The sequence below is a fragment of the Lissotriton helveticus genome, chromosome 12 (genome assembly GCF_964261635.1).
Source record: "Lissotriton helveticus chromosome 12, aLisHel1.1, whole genome shotgun sequence".
In the NCBI taxonomy this organism is placed as follows: domain Eukaryota; kingdom Metazoa; phylum Chordata; class Amphibia; order Caudata; family Salamandridae; genus Lissotriton; species Lissotriton helveticus.
In genome coordinates this window covers 849,635,751-849,651,942 of record NC_136073.1, presented here as the reverse complement: position 1 = coordinate 849,651,942, position 16,192 = coordinate 849,635,751, and the positions used below count along the sequence as shown (strand labels likewise).

General features: G+C 42.9%; 1 protein-coding gene across 2 annotated transcripts in view; it reads left to right on the top strand.

The window, feature by feature from the left end:
• Positions 1-16,192, top strand: part of FRMD8 (FERM domain containing 8) — a 65,626-nt gene that overhangs the window by 6,406 nt on the left and 43,028 nt on the right. For both annotated transcript variants that reach the window (XM_078671079.1, XM_078671080.1), the window contains exons 4-8: positions 1,264-1,431; positions 3,030-3,131; positions 6,605-6,663; positions 8,124-8,290; positions 11,302-11,523. In XM_078671079.1, coding sequence (XP_078527205.1) covers positions 1,264-1,431; positions 3,030-3,131; positions 6,605-6,663; positions 8,124-8,290; positions 11,302-11,523 — 718 coding nt within the window. The remainder of the gene's footprint in view (positions 1-1,263; positions 1,432-3,029; positions 3,132-6,604; positions 6,664-8,123; positions 8,291-11,301; positions 11,524-16,192) is intronic.

Below are 16,192 nucleotides of genomic sequence, written 5' to 3'. Positions count from 1 at the left end.
CCACTGTTGCTTAGGTGAATGCGGGGAGTGTGAGCGAGGGACGGGGAGGTGGAGTGCAGGAGTCTGGAGGATTGGTAGCAGTTCAGGCAGTGGTTGATGTGTGTTGGTCCTTGGTTGTGGAGGGAAGGAATTCAGAAGCGGGTGAGTGGACGACTCTCTTGCTGAGTAGTTTGAGTTCAGCCTATTGAATGACTGTTTTTTTTCCCAGAGAGGCAGGCCTTGGGCATACATATAAGGTTCTGATTGATGAGAGGAATGTCATGATAAGGCAATCCTTTGCCTTTCCACGCTAAACGTTTCGGGTTAGTCGCAGGTCTTTAAGAGTGAATATTGTCTAATGAACCAGTAGAAGGTAGTCAGAGCATGACTGGATTGCTGAAAACCTAAAAATGTTATTGGTGGCATTGTAGTCGTAGGCGGTAAATAAATAGTCTTACAGACTAAGCTGTGGAATTAGTTGTAAGGAGTCGTATAATGCCCTGTTTCTTTATCCTGATATAGTGATGCTTTCTCTCTATTGCTGCTTACTCTTTCTTAGCAAGAGCCACCTACCCTGTAGATCCCGGCATCATTTTCATGCACCGAATTATAATAGCCTCTGACAGTGTACCACTAGCAGATGACAACATGCTGGGGTGTTTCTTTGTGACCTATTGCCATAGATTCATTGTTGGCTGGGACTTTGCATTTTGAGTGTGACACTTTTTCCGACTTAGCCTTTGTCCCTAATTAGCAAGGCCCAGAAAACCGGCCCAGAAAATGGATCAGTGCAGACTGTGCCATGTTTTCTTTGGTTTGAGGGAGCGAGAGAGAGATGAAGAATTGGTCCATGCTGGCAATTAAGGGCATGGTTGTAGCTTGTCACTCTCTCTTGGCCTTAGGCTCGTTCTACTGCGTGTAAGTGTGTTTTGATATGTGTCTCAATCATGGCACTTGGGTTTGGATGGTGCAGGAAACGCCAGTAATAGATTTAGAGGCAGTCTTAGTAACAGAGTGCCACTGAGGAATGTGATAATTTGAAAAGGCAGTGGATTGTAATAGTAATCTAGGAGAAGTAGCTTTATTGCTCTTAGAATTTAGGCTACGTTTAGTGTATGCATGGACGATGACTGACATTGAACTGTGATGTGGTATGTGTGTCTGACTTGAAGTCTAGAAGTTCATTTGTGTTATGATAAATCTTGGCTGGGTGGTACTTCCAGCACATTCAATGTGGCTTTCCTCTGTAAGCATATCTCCCCCTTTCACATTTTATCTCCGCAGCGCTCGATGTCTTGGTGTACCTGATCAACGATGCCGTAGTGCCCCTTACCTTGGATGGTCTGACCTCCATGACTTCCCATGAGGTGCACAGCATTGTGCGCGAAGCCCTTCAGCTTCCAGAGATCGCCCACGATGTCTTCTCACTCTGGCTGGTGTCCCCATTGCTCGGTAGGCATCCACCCTGTAATCATTCAGACTTCTGTAACTCATTTCGAAGCCTTGAGCAAAATATTCTGTTGCACCAATCCTTTTGCAATTTTGAAACCTTTCTTTATTGGTTTTTAAACTAAATGTGTGGCTTGATGTTGTAACGTTTTGGGGTTTATTGATATGCATTCATGTCTTTCTCTTGAAATGTCATTCCTTTTGTGCCAATGTTGCAGAATATTCAGGCATTTTGTTCTTTAATTTCCAATATGCCCTGGATTTTACAATTGTTTTAACAGGTTTCCTACTGTAATGGTGAGAAAAGTAATAATGTACCCCAAAATGTCCAGTACAGAAGCGTCATTCATCATAATTTGCTCTTAACATAGAAACCATTTCTTAAACCCTGTTTCAGTGTTTAACTACTACAACCAGAGACTGTATTAAAGCAAAGGTTAAGTGAGAGAGACAACTTTTTGTTGGTTTCAGTAGTTTAAAGTGGAAGCTCGGAAAAGTCTCATAATCTATTTCATGGTCAATTTTAATGTGATTATCAGTTAAATAAATATATTTTAAAGACATTGTCACAGTTCATCTGTTTGTAATATGTCAGTGTAATGTTATTTATATGTTTTGATAGTAAAGAAGCTTGAAGGGTAGAACATAATGCATCATTTTGACCTCATTTGTATATAGGAGGGTGATGGCCCTGTCTTTAGCACTGAGTTCTCTGGGCTGATGGTGTAACTCCATCTTCTGACACTGAAGTTGGGTGAACCCTTGAAGGCACCACAAGTCCTTGATCTAAATGTTTTATCTGTGGTGTCCGTTTCGGCTTTATCCTAAAGACGGCGCAACCCATGACTTTTCTGCCATCAAATGTTTGAAAAAGGGAAAATTCTTAATTTTTTAACATTGCACCTGAAGAACGTGTAGTCTTCCAAGAGTGTGTGGGTGAGGGGAAGAGAGGAAGGGCCGATTGGGAAGCTAGCCTTATACGTTGATAGCCGCAAGCACTCAAAATCACCTCTAGGCATTTCTTTTGAATGACCCAATGGAGCCAAATAAGTTGCATGCTAGGCTTTATGCTAATGACCGTGGAGGTTATACAGCCCAGCTGATGATTTCTTGCTGGCCACTACAATCCTGCCATGAGCAAAGACCACAAGGTGCAAACTAACTGGTGTACATGATTCACCTACGACTCAAATATTTTAATCTGTTGGGAACTTTAATGCCGTCAGAATGCAATGCCTCCAATGGGTGCATTGATGGGATTGGTGCTGCAGAGAAATATTATTACTACTGTATTAGATAACAAAGCACCCTTAGAAAGTTTGTCTCACTATCCGCCCTTGCTTGCTCACGGACACAGACTCTCTCACTTATTTCTTATTTTGATGAAGTGATCACCATTCTGCACCTCTGCTGTGCATCCTAGTCCACTTTCCCATAAATGTGACCCGCTTGTAATCATGATTTAAGTGTTATTGAAATATAACTAGCTCCGAGAGCTGATACAATGACTATACAACTTGCACCTGGTGTCTAGTCCAAGTAGTGTTATGGTAGTTAAAGCATTTCCCAAAGGGTTGTTCCATTCTGTCTTTCTTTTCCAGAGGTCCAGCTAAAACCAAAGCACCAGCCGTACAAAGTGTGCCGACAGTGGCAGGAGCTGCTGTTCCGGTTCACAGAGTGCTCTGAGGAGGACATCACCCAAGGTGGGTAGCAGTGGGAGTGTGTGATGATGGAACTATAGCAGTGAAGCGGCGCACAGTATCTTTGTTGTTTGGCTTCTTATTGGGTAACTTAATTCCTCGTACAGAGGATTACCCTCCACATCCAACTCAAAGGTTTCCGGGGCCCAACTGGCATCAGAGGCAGCAGTGTCTTTTTGAATTTGAGGTGCTCTACGAAGAACAGCATGGGTTGTAAGATGTTACGTTCAGAAAACAGGATGTGATGGGGAATAGAAGAGGAAACATTTAATAAAGGCATCTAGAGGTACAGCTCTCTGTGTTTATTTTCATGATGAATATTTACGGTGTGGGTTTGAGTTGCACGAAGATTGACTTTCCGCAGATCACACTTTTGGTCTGTATTGTATTGTATTTATTATTTGTATCGCGCAACTGTCACCCTACGGGTATCCTGGCGCACAAACAGGAAGTAGTCAGATGAAACAACAATACACTGGCTGTCATGACATATAAAACAGCCGCCAGATCTATTAAATAGAATCAGGGGAATTATACTTTGGCGAACAGCCATGTTTTCAGGCTCTTTCTGAATCCTAGCAGAGTGTCAATTTGCCTGATGTTCTGGGGGAGCTTGTTCCACCGCCTAGATGCGGAAGTGCAGAAAGCTCTGCCTCCCATCCTCGATCTCCTGATCCTGGTAGTTGCTGCCAAACCCAGGCTAGAGGAACGCAGGGGCCTGGTTGGCTTATACCAGTTGAGCCTTTCCTGTAGGGGAATAGGTCCCGTGTTGTGCAGGGCTCTATACACAATACATAAGGACTTAAAAGCAACTCTTCTCCCGATTGGCAGCCAGTGTAAATCTCTGAGCGCCAACGTAGTGGAGGAGCTGTGAGGTCTTTTAAGTGCCAGCTTGGCTGCTATAGACTGGACCCTCTGGAGCCCCTGTAAGATGTATAAGGGGGCCCCTAGATATAGAGAGTTGCAGTGGTCCAGTCTGGCCAGGATCACACTCCTAACCACTAGTGGTCTAGACTCATCAGGTAGAAGGGGCAAAATCTGTCTGAGTGCTTTAAGCAATCCAAAGCAGACACTGATGGTGTTATTGGTCTGAGAAGTCATTTGGAGATCTGCATCAAACATTACCCCTAGATTGCGCACGGTCTTGACTGGGATGCAAGGGTCAGCTCCCGGCGCAAGCCTGATCTCGTAGGAGGGTTGCTGACTCAATTTAGCTGATGAGCAGTAAACTACCTCTGTTTTACCCTCATTAAATTGGAGGGAGTTTGTTTTCAGCCACCTGGAGACCCTGCTCATGCAGTTCTGAAAGGTCTCCATAGTCACCGCCTGTCTTCCTTCTAGGGAGAACACCAGTTGGGTGTCATCGGCGTAGTTTATCAGATCTATTCCATAGGATTTGATCATGGGGATCAGGGGCTGCAAATAAAGATTAAAAAGAATAGGGCTGATCGAGGAGCCCTGGGGTACTTCATGACTGACTGGGGACTTGGGGGATGAAAAGGGTGCTAGGGTAACCACCTGTTGTCTACCTGTCAGGTAGGATTGAATCCACCTCAGGGCCTTGCCCTTCACGCCCAGTTTTTCCAGCCTACTTAGCAGAACTGCATGGCTAACTGTATCGAATGCGGCCGACATGTCCAACAGCACCAAGACTGAGGAGTTGCCATTGTCGGCTCGCATTCGGAGGGTGTCCAACATGGTTGCCAATGCAGTTTCTGTTCCGTGGCCTGGGCGGAAGCCAAATTGGTCCTTGTCCAGTAGACAGTTGTCTTCCAAATATCCTGACTGGGATCTACTGACCACCTTTTCCACGATTTTTATCGGGTAGGGCAGGAGGGATATGGGCCTGAAGTGCGCCGGAATAGTAGGGTCCAGTGAAGGCTTTTTAAGCAGGGGGGTAACCACTGCCTGCTTCCATGCTTCCGGAACTGTGCCTTCCTCGAGGGATTGGCGGCAAATCTGATGTAACTAATCCAAAATGAGAAACCAGGACTATTAGTTTAAACTTTTGCAGTTTAGCAAGCAGAACACTTTTTTGTTTCAATGGGAAGCTGCCTCTATGGATTTGAGGGTGTGCATTGCATAAAGAGCTCACCTTGCATCGGATGGCAGTTCATGGCCACATGAGGACGTGGCTGGGTATATGAGCCTGCACCTAGCATCAAGTGTTATGCCTTGCACACGAGGCTATGCCTAGGAGGAGATTGCTATAGCTGGGTGTGTGAGGTTGTATCTGGTAAATAAGGATTGGTCCATCATGATGGTAGCATCTTGATAGATGAGATTTCACCTGACCTATGATGGCATTACCGTGGCATGTGAGAGTGTGGCTACTAGACAGTGATTTTCCTTTGCATATGAGAATGCACATGGGAATTTAAGTCCGACCCTAACATGGTCCTACATCTAGGATGTCAATGATGTACCTGGGCATGTGCCCTATACCAGGTATATGATTGGTGTATTTGGCGTATGAGGCACCCTTATTTCTATATGTGCATGTTGCAACATAATCGCTCAACTGGAGCAGTATAGAAACCAGCATGACACTGTGCAGTTGTTCAGTGCAGTATGGAACTTGACTTGTCTATGTGGCCTTTGAGTACTAGGGCAGTGTAAAACTGCCATCATAGTACATGGTTCACTCATTGAGAAATTGTGGAAACTGTCCTGGTTGTGTGTGTCTTGCATATTGTGGCAATGTGGAAACAGGATGGTAAAAGGTGCTTCACATCCTGGGATAATGTGGAGAATGGCATTACAGTGTGTGCGTGCATATTTTCTTCAGTGTGATAGCTAGCTTTGAAATCTGTTTTGTCTATAGGAAGAAAGCAGAATATGGATTATAAATGTTGCTTCTCCTGTTTCACAAATTCTGTATTTGAAGTGCTCAGGCAAGATGGACCCCCGGCATATGGTCTGGCCGGAACCTGTTAGATCAATAACCTGAGTGCAATAAGTGTATCGGCCCTATCATCATAAACAAGAAATCTGGCATCCAGAGCACCTCTATAGCATATTTACCCACCTGACGCTGACCGGCGTTGTGAGCACTTCTTTATCGAGCAGTGGGTATTTTTGAGCAGCAATGCTGGCACCTTAAGAAGCCCTTATATATAAAGCATCCTTGCATATAATAACATCAGTGATCATTTCTTATTTCTACTATTTTCTGATGGGATTTTATTTTCTGGCACAGGGATTTCAAATTTCTGTTGACAGTCCTAGATATGGTATTGGCCACTATATCTTCTGACAAAGTATTTGAACATTTTAAAGTTAAGTTGGGTTCTCTAGGCATCTGATTTATGATGGGTATACTTTCTGACCGTAAACACTTTATTTTGATTTGCAGGTATGAATACGTAATGCTTTGGTGTACTATGGTGGGTTCTGAAGCTGCATGCTATTACATGCATTCCTTTTTACGACTATTTAAAAACGAAGCTGTTTTCCATGTGTTTTTATTTTTCAAGATGAGCCTGCGTTGCAGTTCAGGAGAAATGTGTTTTTCCCCAAAAGGCGAGAACTGCAGGTGAGTCTTGAAGCTGCAGGTGGTAAGCCTTATGGCTATTGCTGGTGAGCCTTGGGGTGATGCGGTTGCTCAGTGATTGTGATGGGATCTATCACGAGGGGGTTCTGCTCGAGACAAAGTGCAAGCACATCTTAAGACCAGGAATAAACGTTAGGGCTATGTGTTTGGTTGGCAGTTGCCTTCGAGGTGATTGGTATTGAAGTTACAATGCATTTATATAACGTGTATGTGAGGCATAGCATTACTTTACTCTGGGAAGCACTCTGCTCTGGAACCCAAGAATGGCAATTCATGCAGTGGTTATTGTTAGTTATTGGGATTAGGCTTGTGCTCTCATGAAGATTATTCGATGCATTTGCTCCACTGTCTTTTTTCCGATGGATTTATGAGTCGGAGTCATGAGGGATCATAAGTGGGTGTGAGGTATATAGACTTCTTGCTTTGCAGCTTCTGGCTGTGCATGGCCTCTCCTTTGGGGACAATGGAATATCATCCGACTTCTACTGGCTGCAGCGTGGGAGGGGAATAATTGCCAGTGGATCTGTAGTGAACTAATATTCTTCCCAATGAATCTCGCTCTCACCTTGGCAGGCAGCAGCATTTTCAACAAAGGGCAATAGACGTCCTCTGTCTGGGGCATACCAGTCCTGATGATGTAAAGTCCCGGGATGTGTCTACTGCGCTGCTAGGCTGGAGGGGGCTCAGTATTAGCGTGTCTTCTGAAGGGTGTTTGGGTTGCAACGTTGACGGCTCTGTCTGGAGAGATGTAATGCTAAACAACACAGACTATGAGTCTTTTGCAATGACTTGGCTTACTCATGACCAGGCTGAGTAGGAGGAATTTAGCAGCTTGAAAGGGGTGTAGTCTATCAGAGTTTACGGATGGTCCATCATCTGGATTCTGCAGCAGTTGAAGCATTGAAGGTTGACTGCTTCGTGTAGAGTCAAATTGCAAGGCAAAATTCTTGGCTGAGTGAGAGGGTGTTAGTATGTTAAGAGGGAAGACTGCTAGGGTAGCAGGAGCTAGAGGATCCAGATAAGTATTTTACTTCCGTCATTGAGTTTAGCATCAAAGCGCAGGGTAAACGTCCCTTTCAGGTAGCTATGACACAATAAAAGATTTGGGCTTGGAGGTTAATGTTGCGGGAAGAAGAAGAAATAAATTGGTCGTTGGTATAGTGGGGAGTCTAAATGAGAACAACTAACTAATTTGAAATGGGGGAAACTTGCACTGTCAGACAAGGGACATCAGAGCCCTATCGAACTTTGGTTCGATTCTGCCCTGACTGTGTCTGAAAAGGGACAGCAGAGCCCAGTGTACAGTCCATAAACAGAGCTCACAAGGTGCCAGATGTACAACATAAACCAGCATTGCACTGTGTTAGAGGGAGAGCTGAACTTCACCCATATGATATAACCGCATAATGATCTGTCCTTTTCCAATCTTTAATGTTTTGCAGATTGAAGACGAGCAAACGTTGAGACTTCTGTACGAGGAAGCCAAATACAATGTACTGGAAGGCCGCTATCCATGCGACATTGAGGACTGTGAAAAGCTGGGAGGCCTGGCATGTAGGTTGGAGCTTGGACCTTTTGATGAGGAGCAGCACACAGTTTCTGCCTTAAGGTAGGTTTCTTGCTCTCCCTTGGTGCAATATATATATAGGATGCAAGTAGTTGTGTTGTTGTTTTTTGTGTGTTTTTTTGTTTACTTTATAGGATGGAACTTAAGTTGTATCTTTTTGTTTTGTTTATAATTTAGAATATCTCTATATTGTATTACTTAATTTTATTTCTGTTATTTTTTATAAAGCAAAAGCACAGACCTTTCCGTTATTTATTTTACAGAGTTTTATGTAGCGCAAACATGACCCGAATCGGGTATCAGAGCGCTTTACATGAGCACCAGTTGCATTACATGAGGACACATTCATTTTTGTTATTTATAGCTTTTTATCCAAAAACACTAGTGTCAAAAATGTCTTTTTTCCCATTAAATATCATGCAGTAGTTAACGCATGGAACCCACATAAAAAATAAGTGGCACTCATTTTGTATGTTAATATTTTATATAATGTTCCTTTAAAGTCCATCCTTCTTGGGACGAAAACTATTTTCCCTAGAATTTGGGATTGAATAATCAAAACGTAATCTTCATGTTCCATGTAGCTTTATTAAATGGATTCCATACATACTAAGCGAAAAGAGAGACCAGGACGAGTGGAGAGAAAATAGAAGACCAAAACCATAGATAATTGTGCAGCTTACATTTTGTATAAGGTACCTCCTAATAATTCAGACTGATATAAACTCAATGGCAAATGGTGTCTTAAGCAGGACCATGAAACCTTGATAATGTAACATGTCACTAGTTGACTTTCAGAGGAAACATGAAGGATATGCAGCAGGTTATTAGGAGGCTCTTATGAGTCAGATAGGCTCAACATTGGTTTATCACTATCTATTAAAAAAAAGGTACCCCAAATTGCCCCAAATAGTGGTGTACTTTCTGCAAGTCTTGCTATGTATGTGGGGAGGCAGTTGACATTTAGCGGGGGTTAGGAGGGAAACTATTGAGAGGGGGTAGAAATCGGGCACTAAGAAGCTCCAACTCACTTCTCATCCCTCCCAAACTGGGGAAAAAAAATCCCAGAATCCTAGTTTACCCGTAACTCACCATGCATTTGGAACTCACTTCCTAAAGATCTCAGCTGTAATCTTCCTACACCTTTTTTCAAACGGAACTTCAAATAACTATTGCTGAATAATAACTGTAACTCAGCGTTTATTATGTCACTAATGCCTCAGATGGCTAATGCTGTATTATTTGATATTTTTTGGTATACATATATACTGTTTTACTGTTTTATATTCCCTCTGGTTATACTATGTCAACCTTGAATCCTTGTATTAACGCCATGGTCTCTGCTCACATGTCTGTAAAGTCCTCTAATACCGTCGGGTCTAGCCAGCGCTACATACGAGTCTCATAAATAATTAACTCCACTTATGCTTCTGGAGTGTTAACTTAGTCTAGGGCTTTGAGGGAACCTGCCTAGAGTAGACTCCTGAATATGGTAAATCCGATGAGATTTCCCCAGGCTTGAGATAACTACCTCGCAAGTGGTGGTTAAACAGTGAAAGGTAGATAGGGCGTCCTATTATGAACATTTGACATGTAACCTTACCAATACATTTATAAGAATTAAAATGCTCCAGAATATATAACAAACAACTGCTATATCAAATGCAAAATTAGTAATGTTGAAGGAGAAGCTGTTAAATTGGAATTGAGGGTAAACAGAACTTAAGACCGCATTCTGAAGAAACAATACAAAGAGACACAGATTAAAGTGTACAGAAACAGTCTGCAAAAATGAAGGAAAGCAACATTTGTAAATTTGAACATGTTGAAACTGATCAGATCGCCTCAATGTAGTGTGTGTCTGGTTTCCACATGTAAGCTTAATATTCCGGCCCCAATCACATTATCCTACATTAGCTCACAGAAAGTGTGCTGATGGCGGTGGCTTGCCTACTGATTCAAGTGATCCAGTACAGTGGTACAAAGTTGAAATGATGTCTATCTAGACAACAATAACAAGAAAGGCCTGATTATGCTAGTAAGGCATGTTTTGGTGTGTGAGGGCAAAATTAACCATAACGCGGAAGAACGAAAAGGCATCATATGAAGACTAGCGAATCTCCATTACTTGATCCAGTGAAAGGGCAGAAAGACGAAGCAACTAATCTTGCAGTCTACAATTGAAGCTTAGCTTGGCATAGTTGAATCACTTGACCTTTGGCTTATCTGGCAAAATGCTACGTCTTCTGGTAGCCTGAATTTTTATGTGAACTTCTTTGATCCTAGAAGAAAGGATCTTAGTCCCAGCAGAGAGACTTGAGGGACTGAGAACAGACGGAGACTGGTGGGCCGCATCGAACACCGTATTATATGAATCTGTGCACGTTTGAAGGACATAATTTTGAATCCTCTGAGTTATGTTTGTGAAAGGAAGTTTCTGTATAGAATGTTTGCATTAGAAGGCCCAAGAGCCCGAACCCCATCTCTCACAAACGGTAGGAGAACATCTGCTTGATCCTACACAGTACTCCTGTATTTAAACCAGGAAAGTCAAATTCCACTTTTGGTAGAGACACCATTTTGAATGATGGTTTTGGAAAGTTGGTAGGCGCTGCCTTCTGATTAAGTTAACCGAGATGATGAGAGGTGTAGCGTTGTTCTCTCAGCTGCATCCATTGTCCTAAACAATTTGCACATCTTTCACCTAGCGTCGGGAACATTATTTAAAAATTATGTACTTTAGTATTAATATCAGACTTTTCACATACTGCTTTATACCAGCTGCCTGTTTGCATCAGTAGTTTTTTTTATTGTTGCCAAAAAAAAATGAAATAGGAGTAGATAAATTCCTAATTTGGTGAATATAATATAAATTCTAATAATTCTGGGTACATGTATACCAATGTTTCACTCTTCACCTAAATCTGAAATATACCACACCTCTTTATATGTCACTGTTATTTGTTTAACAAATGAACAGAAGGGACTTTATAAATCTATTTTTGAATTGGGTATTTTTGTCTGTTGATTTCAAATATTTTTTCCCCTCTTAGAGAGAAGCTGGGTTTATTCCTTCCGAATTACCTTTGTAAGAAGAGAATGGGTAGTTTCCTGACCGCTTTTAAAAGCCGGAGTGGCAAGCAAGCCAGCCATGAGCAGCGATTACTTGCCACTTACAAACAGGTCCAGGAAGATGAAGCATGTGATGTCTCGGAGGCACTGAAAAAACATTACCGGGACTACCTACAGAAATGCCATGAGCTACCATACTATGGGTAAGGTGAATTCAGGGGTACTTGCGAGCAGGGGAGCCAATAGTGTGGGGGATAAAAGGTGTACTCAAAAGCCTGTGCTGCAAACACCAATTAAAATCGAGCCTTGTTTCACATCATCTTGCCATTTCCTACATTTAGCAAGGACTTCCTCACTAAAACTGTAACAGATCAGTTTCTTACTGATAGATCCCCTTCCTGTGCATTCATAAGAATCTCCTTAGTCTGGAATCCAGGTTGGGTTCCCTTCATTCAGGCCAGAACCCCGTTATTCCCCCAGTTAAGTTGAAGGCTCATCTGTCCGATGGTAGAAAGGCTTCCTAACACTATAGTTAATTTGAGGTGCAGTTCAAACAAAGCTGCCCTTGTTTCCCAGACCCATTTAAGGACTCTCTATTTTAGGAAACCTGTGCTCATTTTGTTCTAGTCGGGCTCCCTTTGTTTATGACTTTATTCAAGCAAATAACCCTTCAGTGTGGACAGGTTTTCCTGAGCCACCAGGTTTATGTCTGGAAACCCTGAATATATTACTTTTAAATCAAGGAAATTAGACCTGCTCGCTTCAGAGTTCATACAGGCAGTCCCCCTAACTTGGTTCAGTTAGAATCCACCTGATTAGGAAAGGACCAACATTTAATCCCTAAATGTATTGCTGCCCCATGGACATATGCCCTGCCAAGTAATCTCAAGAATGATTTCAATTGCACCCACCCTTAACAACAAATACATAGTAACTATACTCGCTGACACACACCCCGAGCCTGATGGTGACATCCCCAAATCAAAACCATCTTCCACCGATTCCCCTGCGGACTCAACCCTCTCTCCTAATATAGACACTACTCAGCTCGCACAAATTGTCTGCCTGTCCAACCTCCATGACACTGGCCTTCCTTTAGCGAAGCTCACCCACCCTCTTCAAACTCAAGACCTGCCACTTATCCTCCCACTTTCAGAGATGGAAGCTACCCTGACACACTTACCCAGCTCCTGAACCGAATAGAACAAAAACTTGATTTCTTAGCTAAAGACATCTAGCATGAAAAAAGGACCTCTGGATCCTGACCTAATTAACCTGCTATCACACTTATGGTATGTAGAAGATGTCTCCTCTTCTAGGTTCTCCAAATGTCAGCCGACACTCCCATAGGTCCTCGATTCCCGTCCCACAGACCCCACGAAGCTCTGAGCCCCATATCCGCTCTGGAAGCTGATGCTCCTAGCAACTCTTGCATCACAATGAACTAGAAAATGGTCTACAAGCCTCCATCCACAATCCCAGTAATCGTGGTCACAAATCGAATCCCTCATATGATCTCCTCTCCTAGACCGCCTGCTCAACACACCACCATTCAGACACAACATACCACGAACAATAGTCCTTTCACTCTAACATGCATGCTCCTCAACTCCAGATCGGCAGATAAACATGCCACAGATATTGCCGAAGCTATACTTGAGGATGAAATTGATATCTAATTCCTCACCGAAACCTTGCTTAATGCACTCTCTACCCCCATACTAGACCTGCGCACACCACCTGGCTATGCCATCATTAGACGGGACAGCCCAAGGAGAGTTGGTGGCTGACTAGCAATCATCCACGAAGAAAGTATCCATCTTTCCACCTTAAGGACCTCAAAATACTCAACTTTCCAGTACCTCCGAGTAGAACTTACTGCCAAATGCACCACTCCGATCAAACTTCACACCATCTGCCACCCTCCTGGTGGTCGACTTCAATATACACTGTAACAAGGCAGAAGACAACACAGTCCTTAACCTTACAAACGTCCTTGAAATAAATGACCTCAAACAACTCTGCAACGAGCGGACTCGTATTAAAGGCTTATCTCATTTTGATAAAGCACACCCATGACCTGGTCAGATCACCATCTCGTACTGTTTATTATCAAGATCCACTCCAAGCCCATCCAACAAATATATATATATGCACTAGACTAGGAACTTCAAACAAACCCAATAGTGAAATTGGAATGTAGGATCTGTGCCCAACTACAATATCAACCCCTCACTCACACCTTTGATGACCTCACCGCCCCCTATAATACAGTGATGACTGATGTTCTTGACCAACTGGCACTGCTCAAATTAAAACCATCTTGAAAAATGCAATCAAAATCCTGGTACAACTTAGTTCTTAACAGTGCGAGGAGACAACTCAGACCTGCAGAAAGGATATGGAAACGGAACCCCTCTACAGTGCACCTGTCACTCCTAAGAACTGCATGACTTTCCTATAAGAAGCACATCTTAAAAAAAAAAAGCTACTTTCTTTTGCAACCAACTTGACAGCGCTAAGAACTGATCCAGGGAGCTCTTCAACATCATTAAACAGCCGACCACCCTTACCTCCCCACACAAAATAACAGCCACCAATGAACTCTTTGAAGATATTGCCAACTTCTTCACAGATAAAGTCGAGAAAATTGAGCAATCGTCCTCCAGGTCACAAATCTGACTTCCCCCCCAACCTCTCCCTCTGTCTAGCGTCCTTCCACAGTAGCCCTCCCTCCAGATTTAACCAATGTCTGATTGACCCCAAGAGAAACTGTGAACTAGGATCTCCTTCAATTGAAAAACAATGCAAATTAGTTTGATTTCAAACCCATGACAGAAAATGAAGTCTCCAATATAATTGCGAACTTGAAACCCACATCCCACACTACTGACCCCCTCCCATCCACAATAGTTCAAAATCTCAGCCATGTCATCGCCCGTTCTGGACAAAAATCAACACATCTCTCTCCTCAGGCCATGTACCTAGCTCCCTCCAACGTGGCCATCAAACCCATACTCAAAAAACTAGGTGCAGACCCTAATGACCTCAGTAACCTCAGACCTATCACCAACCTCCTGTTCCTAGCTAAAACAATGGAGAAGTGTGTACTACTATACCTTAGCCAACATATAGACGAATTCAACCTCCATGACACCTTCCAATCAGGATTCAGGAAGGGCTGTAGCACAGAAACCGCTGTGCTCAATATCTCGAATGACATTCACAGATCCTTAGATAAAGGTGACAGGAAACATCGTTTACAACGCACGTGTTAAAACACGTGTCATTACAACGCATTTTTACATTGCAAAATCCATTCCAACGCATGTCATTACATCGCATAATCCATTGCAACGCATTCCCTAAGGTAACGCCTCAGTGGAGTTATAATAGTAATTGCGTTGTAACGGCATGCGTTGTAATGGATTTTGCTATGTAAAAAATGTGTTGTAATGACACGCGTTGTAAAGTGTCATATTCAAAGGTGACACATGCCTCCTCATCCTACTTGCCTTATCTGCGGCTTTTGATACCGTAAATCACCCTGCCTTACTCAAGGCACTCAAGAACCCCACTGGTATCAATGCCACAGTCCTAAGACAGTTCACATCATACCTGCAACATCGCTTGCAACAAATGAAAATCAACTGTCTCTCAAAACCTACACTAGTTCCTCATGGTGTACCCCAAGGCACAATTCTCTCCCTTCTCTTTTCAATCTCTTCATGGAACCCATTACTGGTATCTAGAATTAAGCAGGGGCCAAATATCACCTATATGCCAATGACACCCAACTCTGCTACATGACACCCAACTCTACTACAAAATTCAACCACCCAGTGACATCCTACATCTGAACACCATACTAAACAAAATACAAACTTGGCTGAACAACCACTAAAGTTGAACCCCATCAAAACTAAAGTAATACTTTTCTGCCCTGTAAACAACCCTCTACCAATCCAAGGTTGGCTCAAGAACTTGGGCGCCCTAAATTTTTCTCTCACGCAGTCCAACTCTGTAAAGTCCCTGGGCTTCACCCTGGACAAAAACATGTCAATGAAGGACCACATCAACAATTCAACTAACGTAGCGCTTTACACACTAAAATACCGCAAGAAAACTAAACCATTCATTTCCCCGATCATTTTAAGATGGTAGGGCAATCCCTAGTAGTCTTAAAACTGGATTACGGCAGCGCCATCCTCACAGGTACTCCGAAAAGTCACCTTGCCCCCCTAAAAACAGTTCTCAACATGACAGCCCGGCTCCTAATAGGTTTTAAACGGTTTGAACACATTTCATCGGCGCTCAAGGACCTCCATTGGCTTCCCATCGAAGAAAATATATCTACAAGACCCACAAAGCCCTTCACACTCATAACCCCAACTATCTAGATACCAAATTCTTGAAAGCAGGAAGAGCCAGGACTCTGAAAAGCTCCAACTCCCTTCTTATCATATTTCCCAAACTGAAAAAGAAATCCTCCCAGACACGTTCATTCTCTGGAAATGCGCCTAGGATCTGGAACTCGCTCGCTAGAGATCTTGGCTGCAACTCCTCCTTTTCCTGTTTCAAAAGCTACCAAACCCTACTGCTCAACAAATTCTTTAAGATGCACACTATCTGAGCTATGCCCCAAAGCTCCCATCCAATCTGACTTGATCTGTTGTGTCGTTCGATTGATTGTCTCAGATGTCTACTATTTCATTTACCCCCTGAATTTGTTGTTCTAATATCCACATATTGTAGCTACCTTGAGTGCCTAACAGTTTTCTTTGTTTGTATATGTGCATGTACTTCAATTCAAACGATCTCACATTATATGTAAAGCGCTCTGATACCTTTGGTCTAGCTAGCGCTTTATAA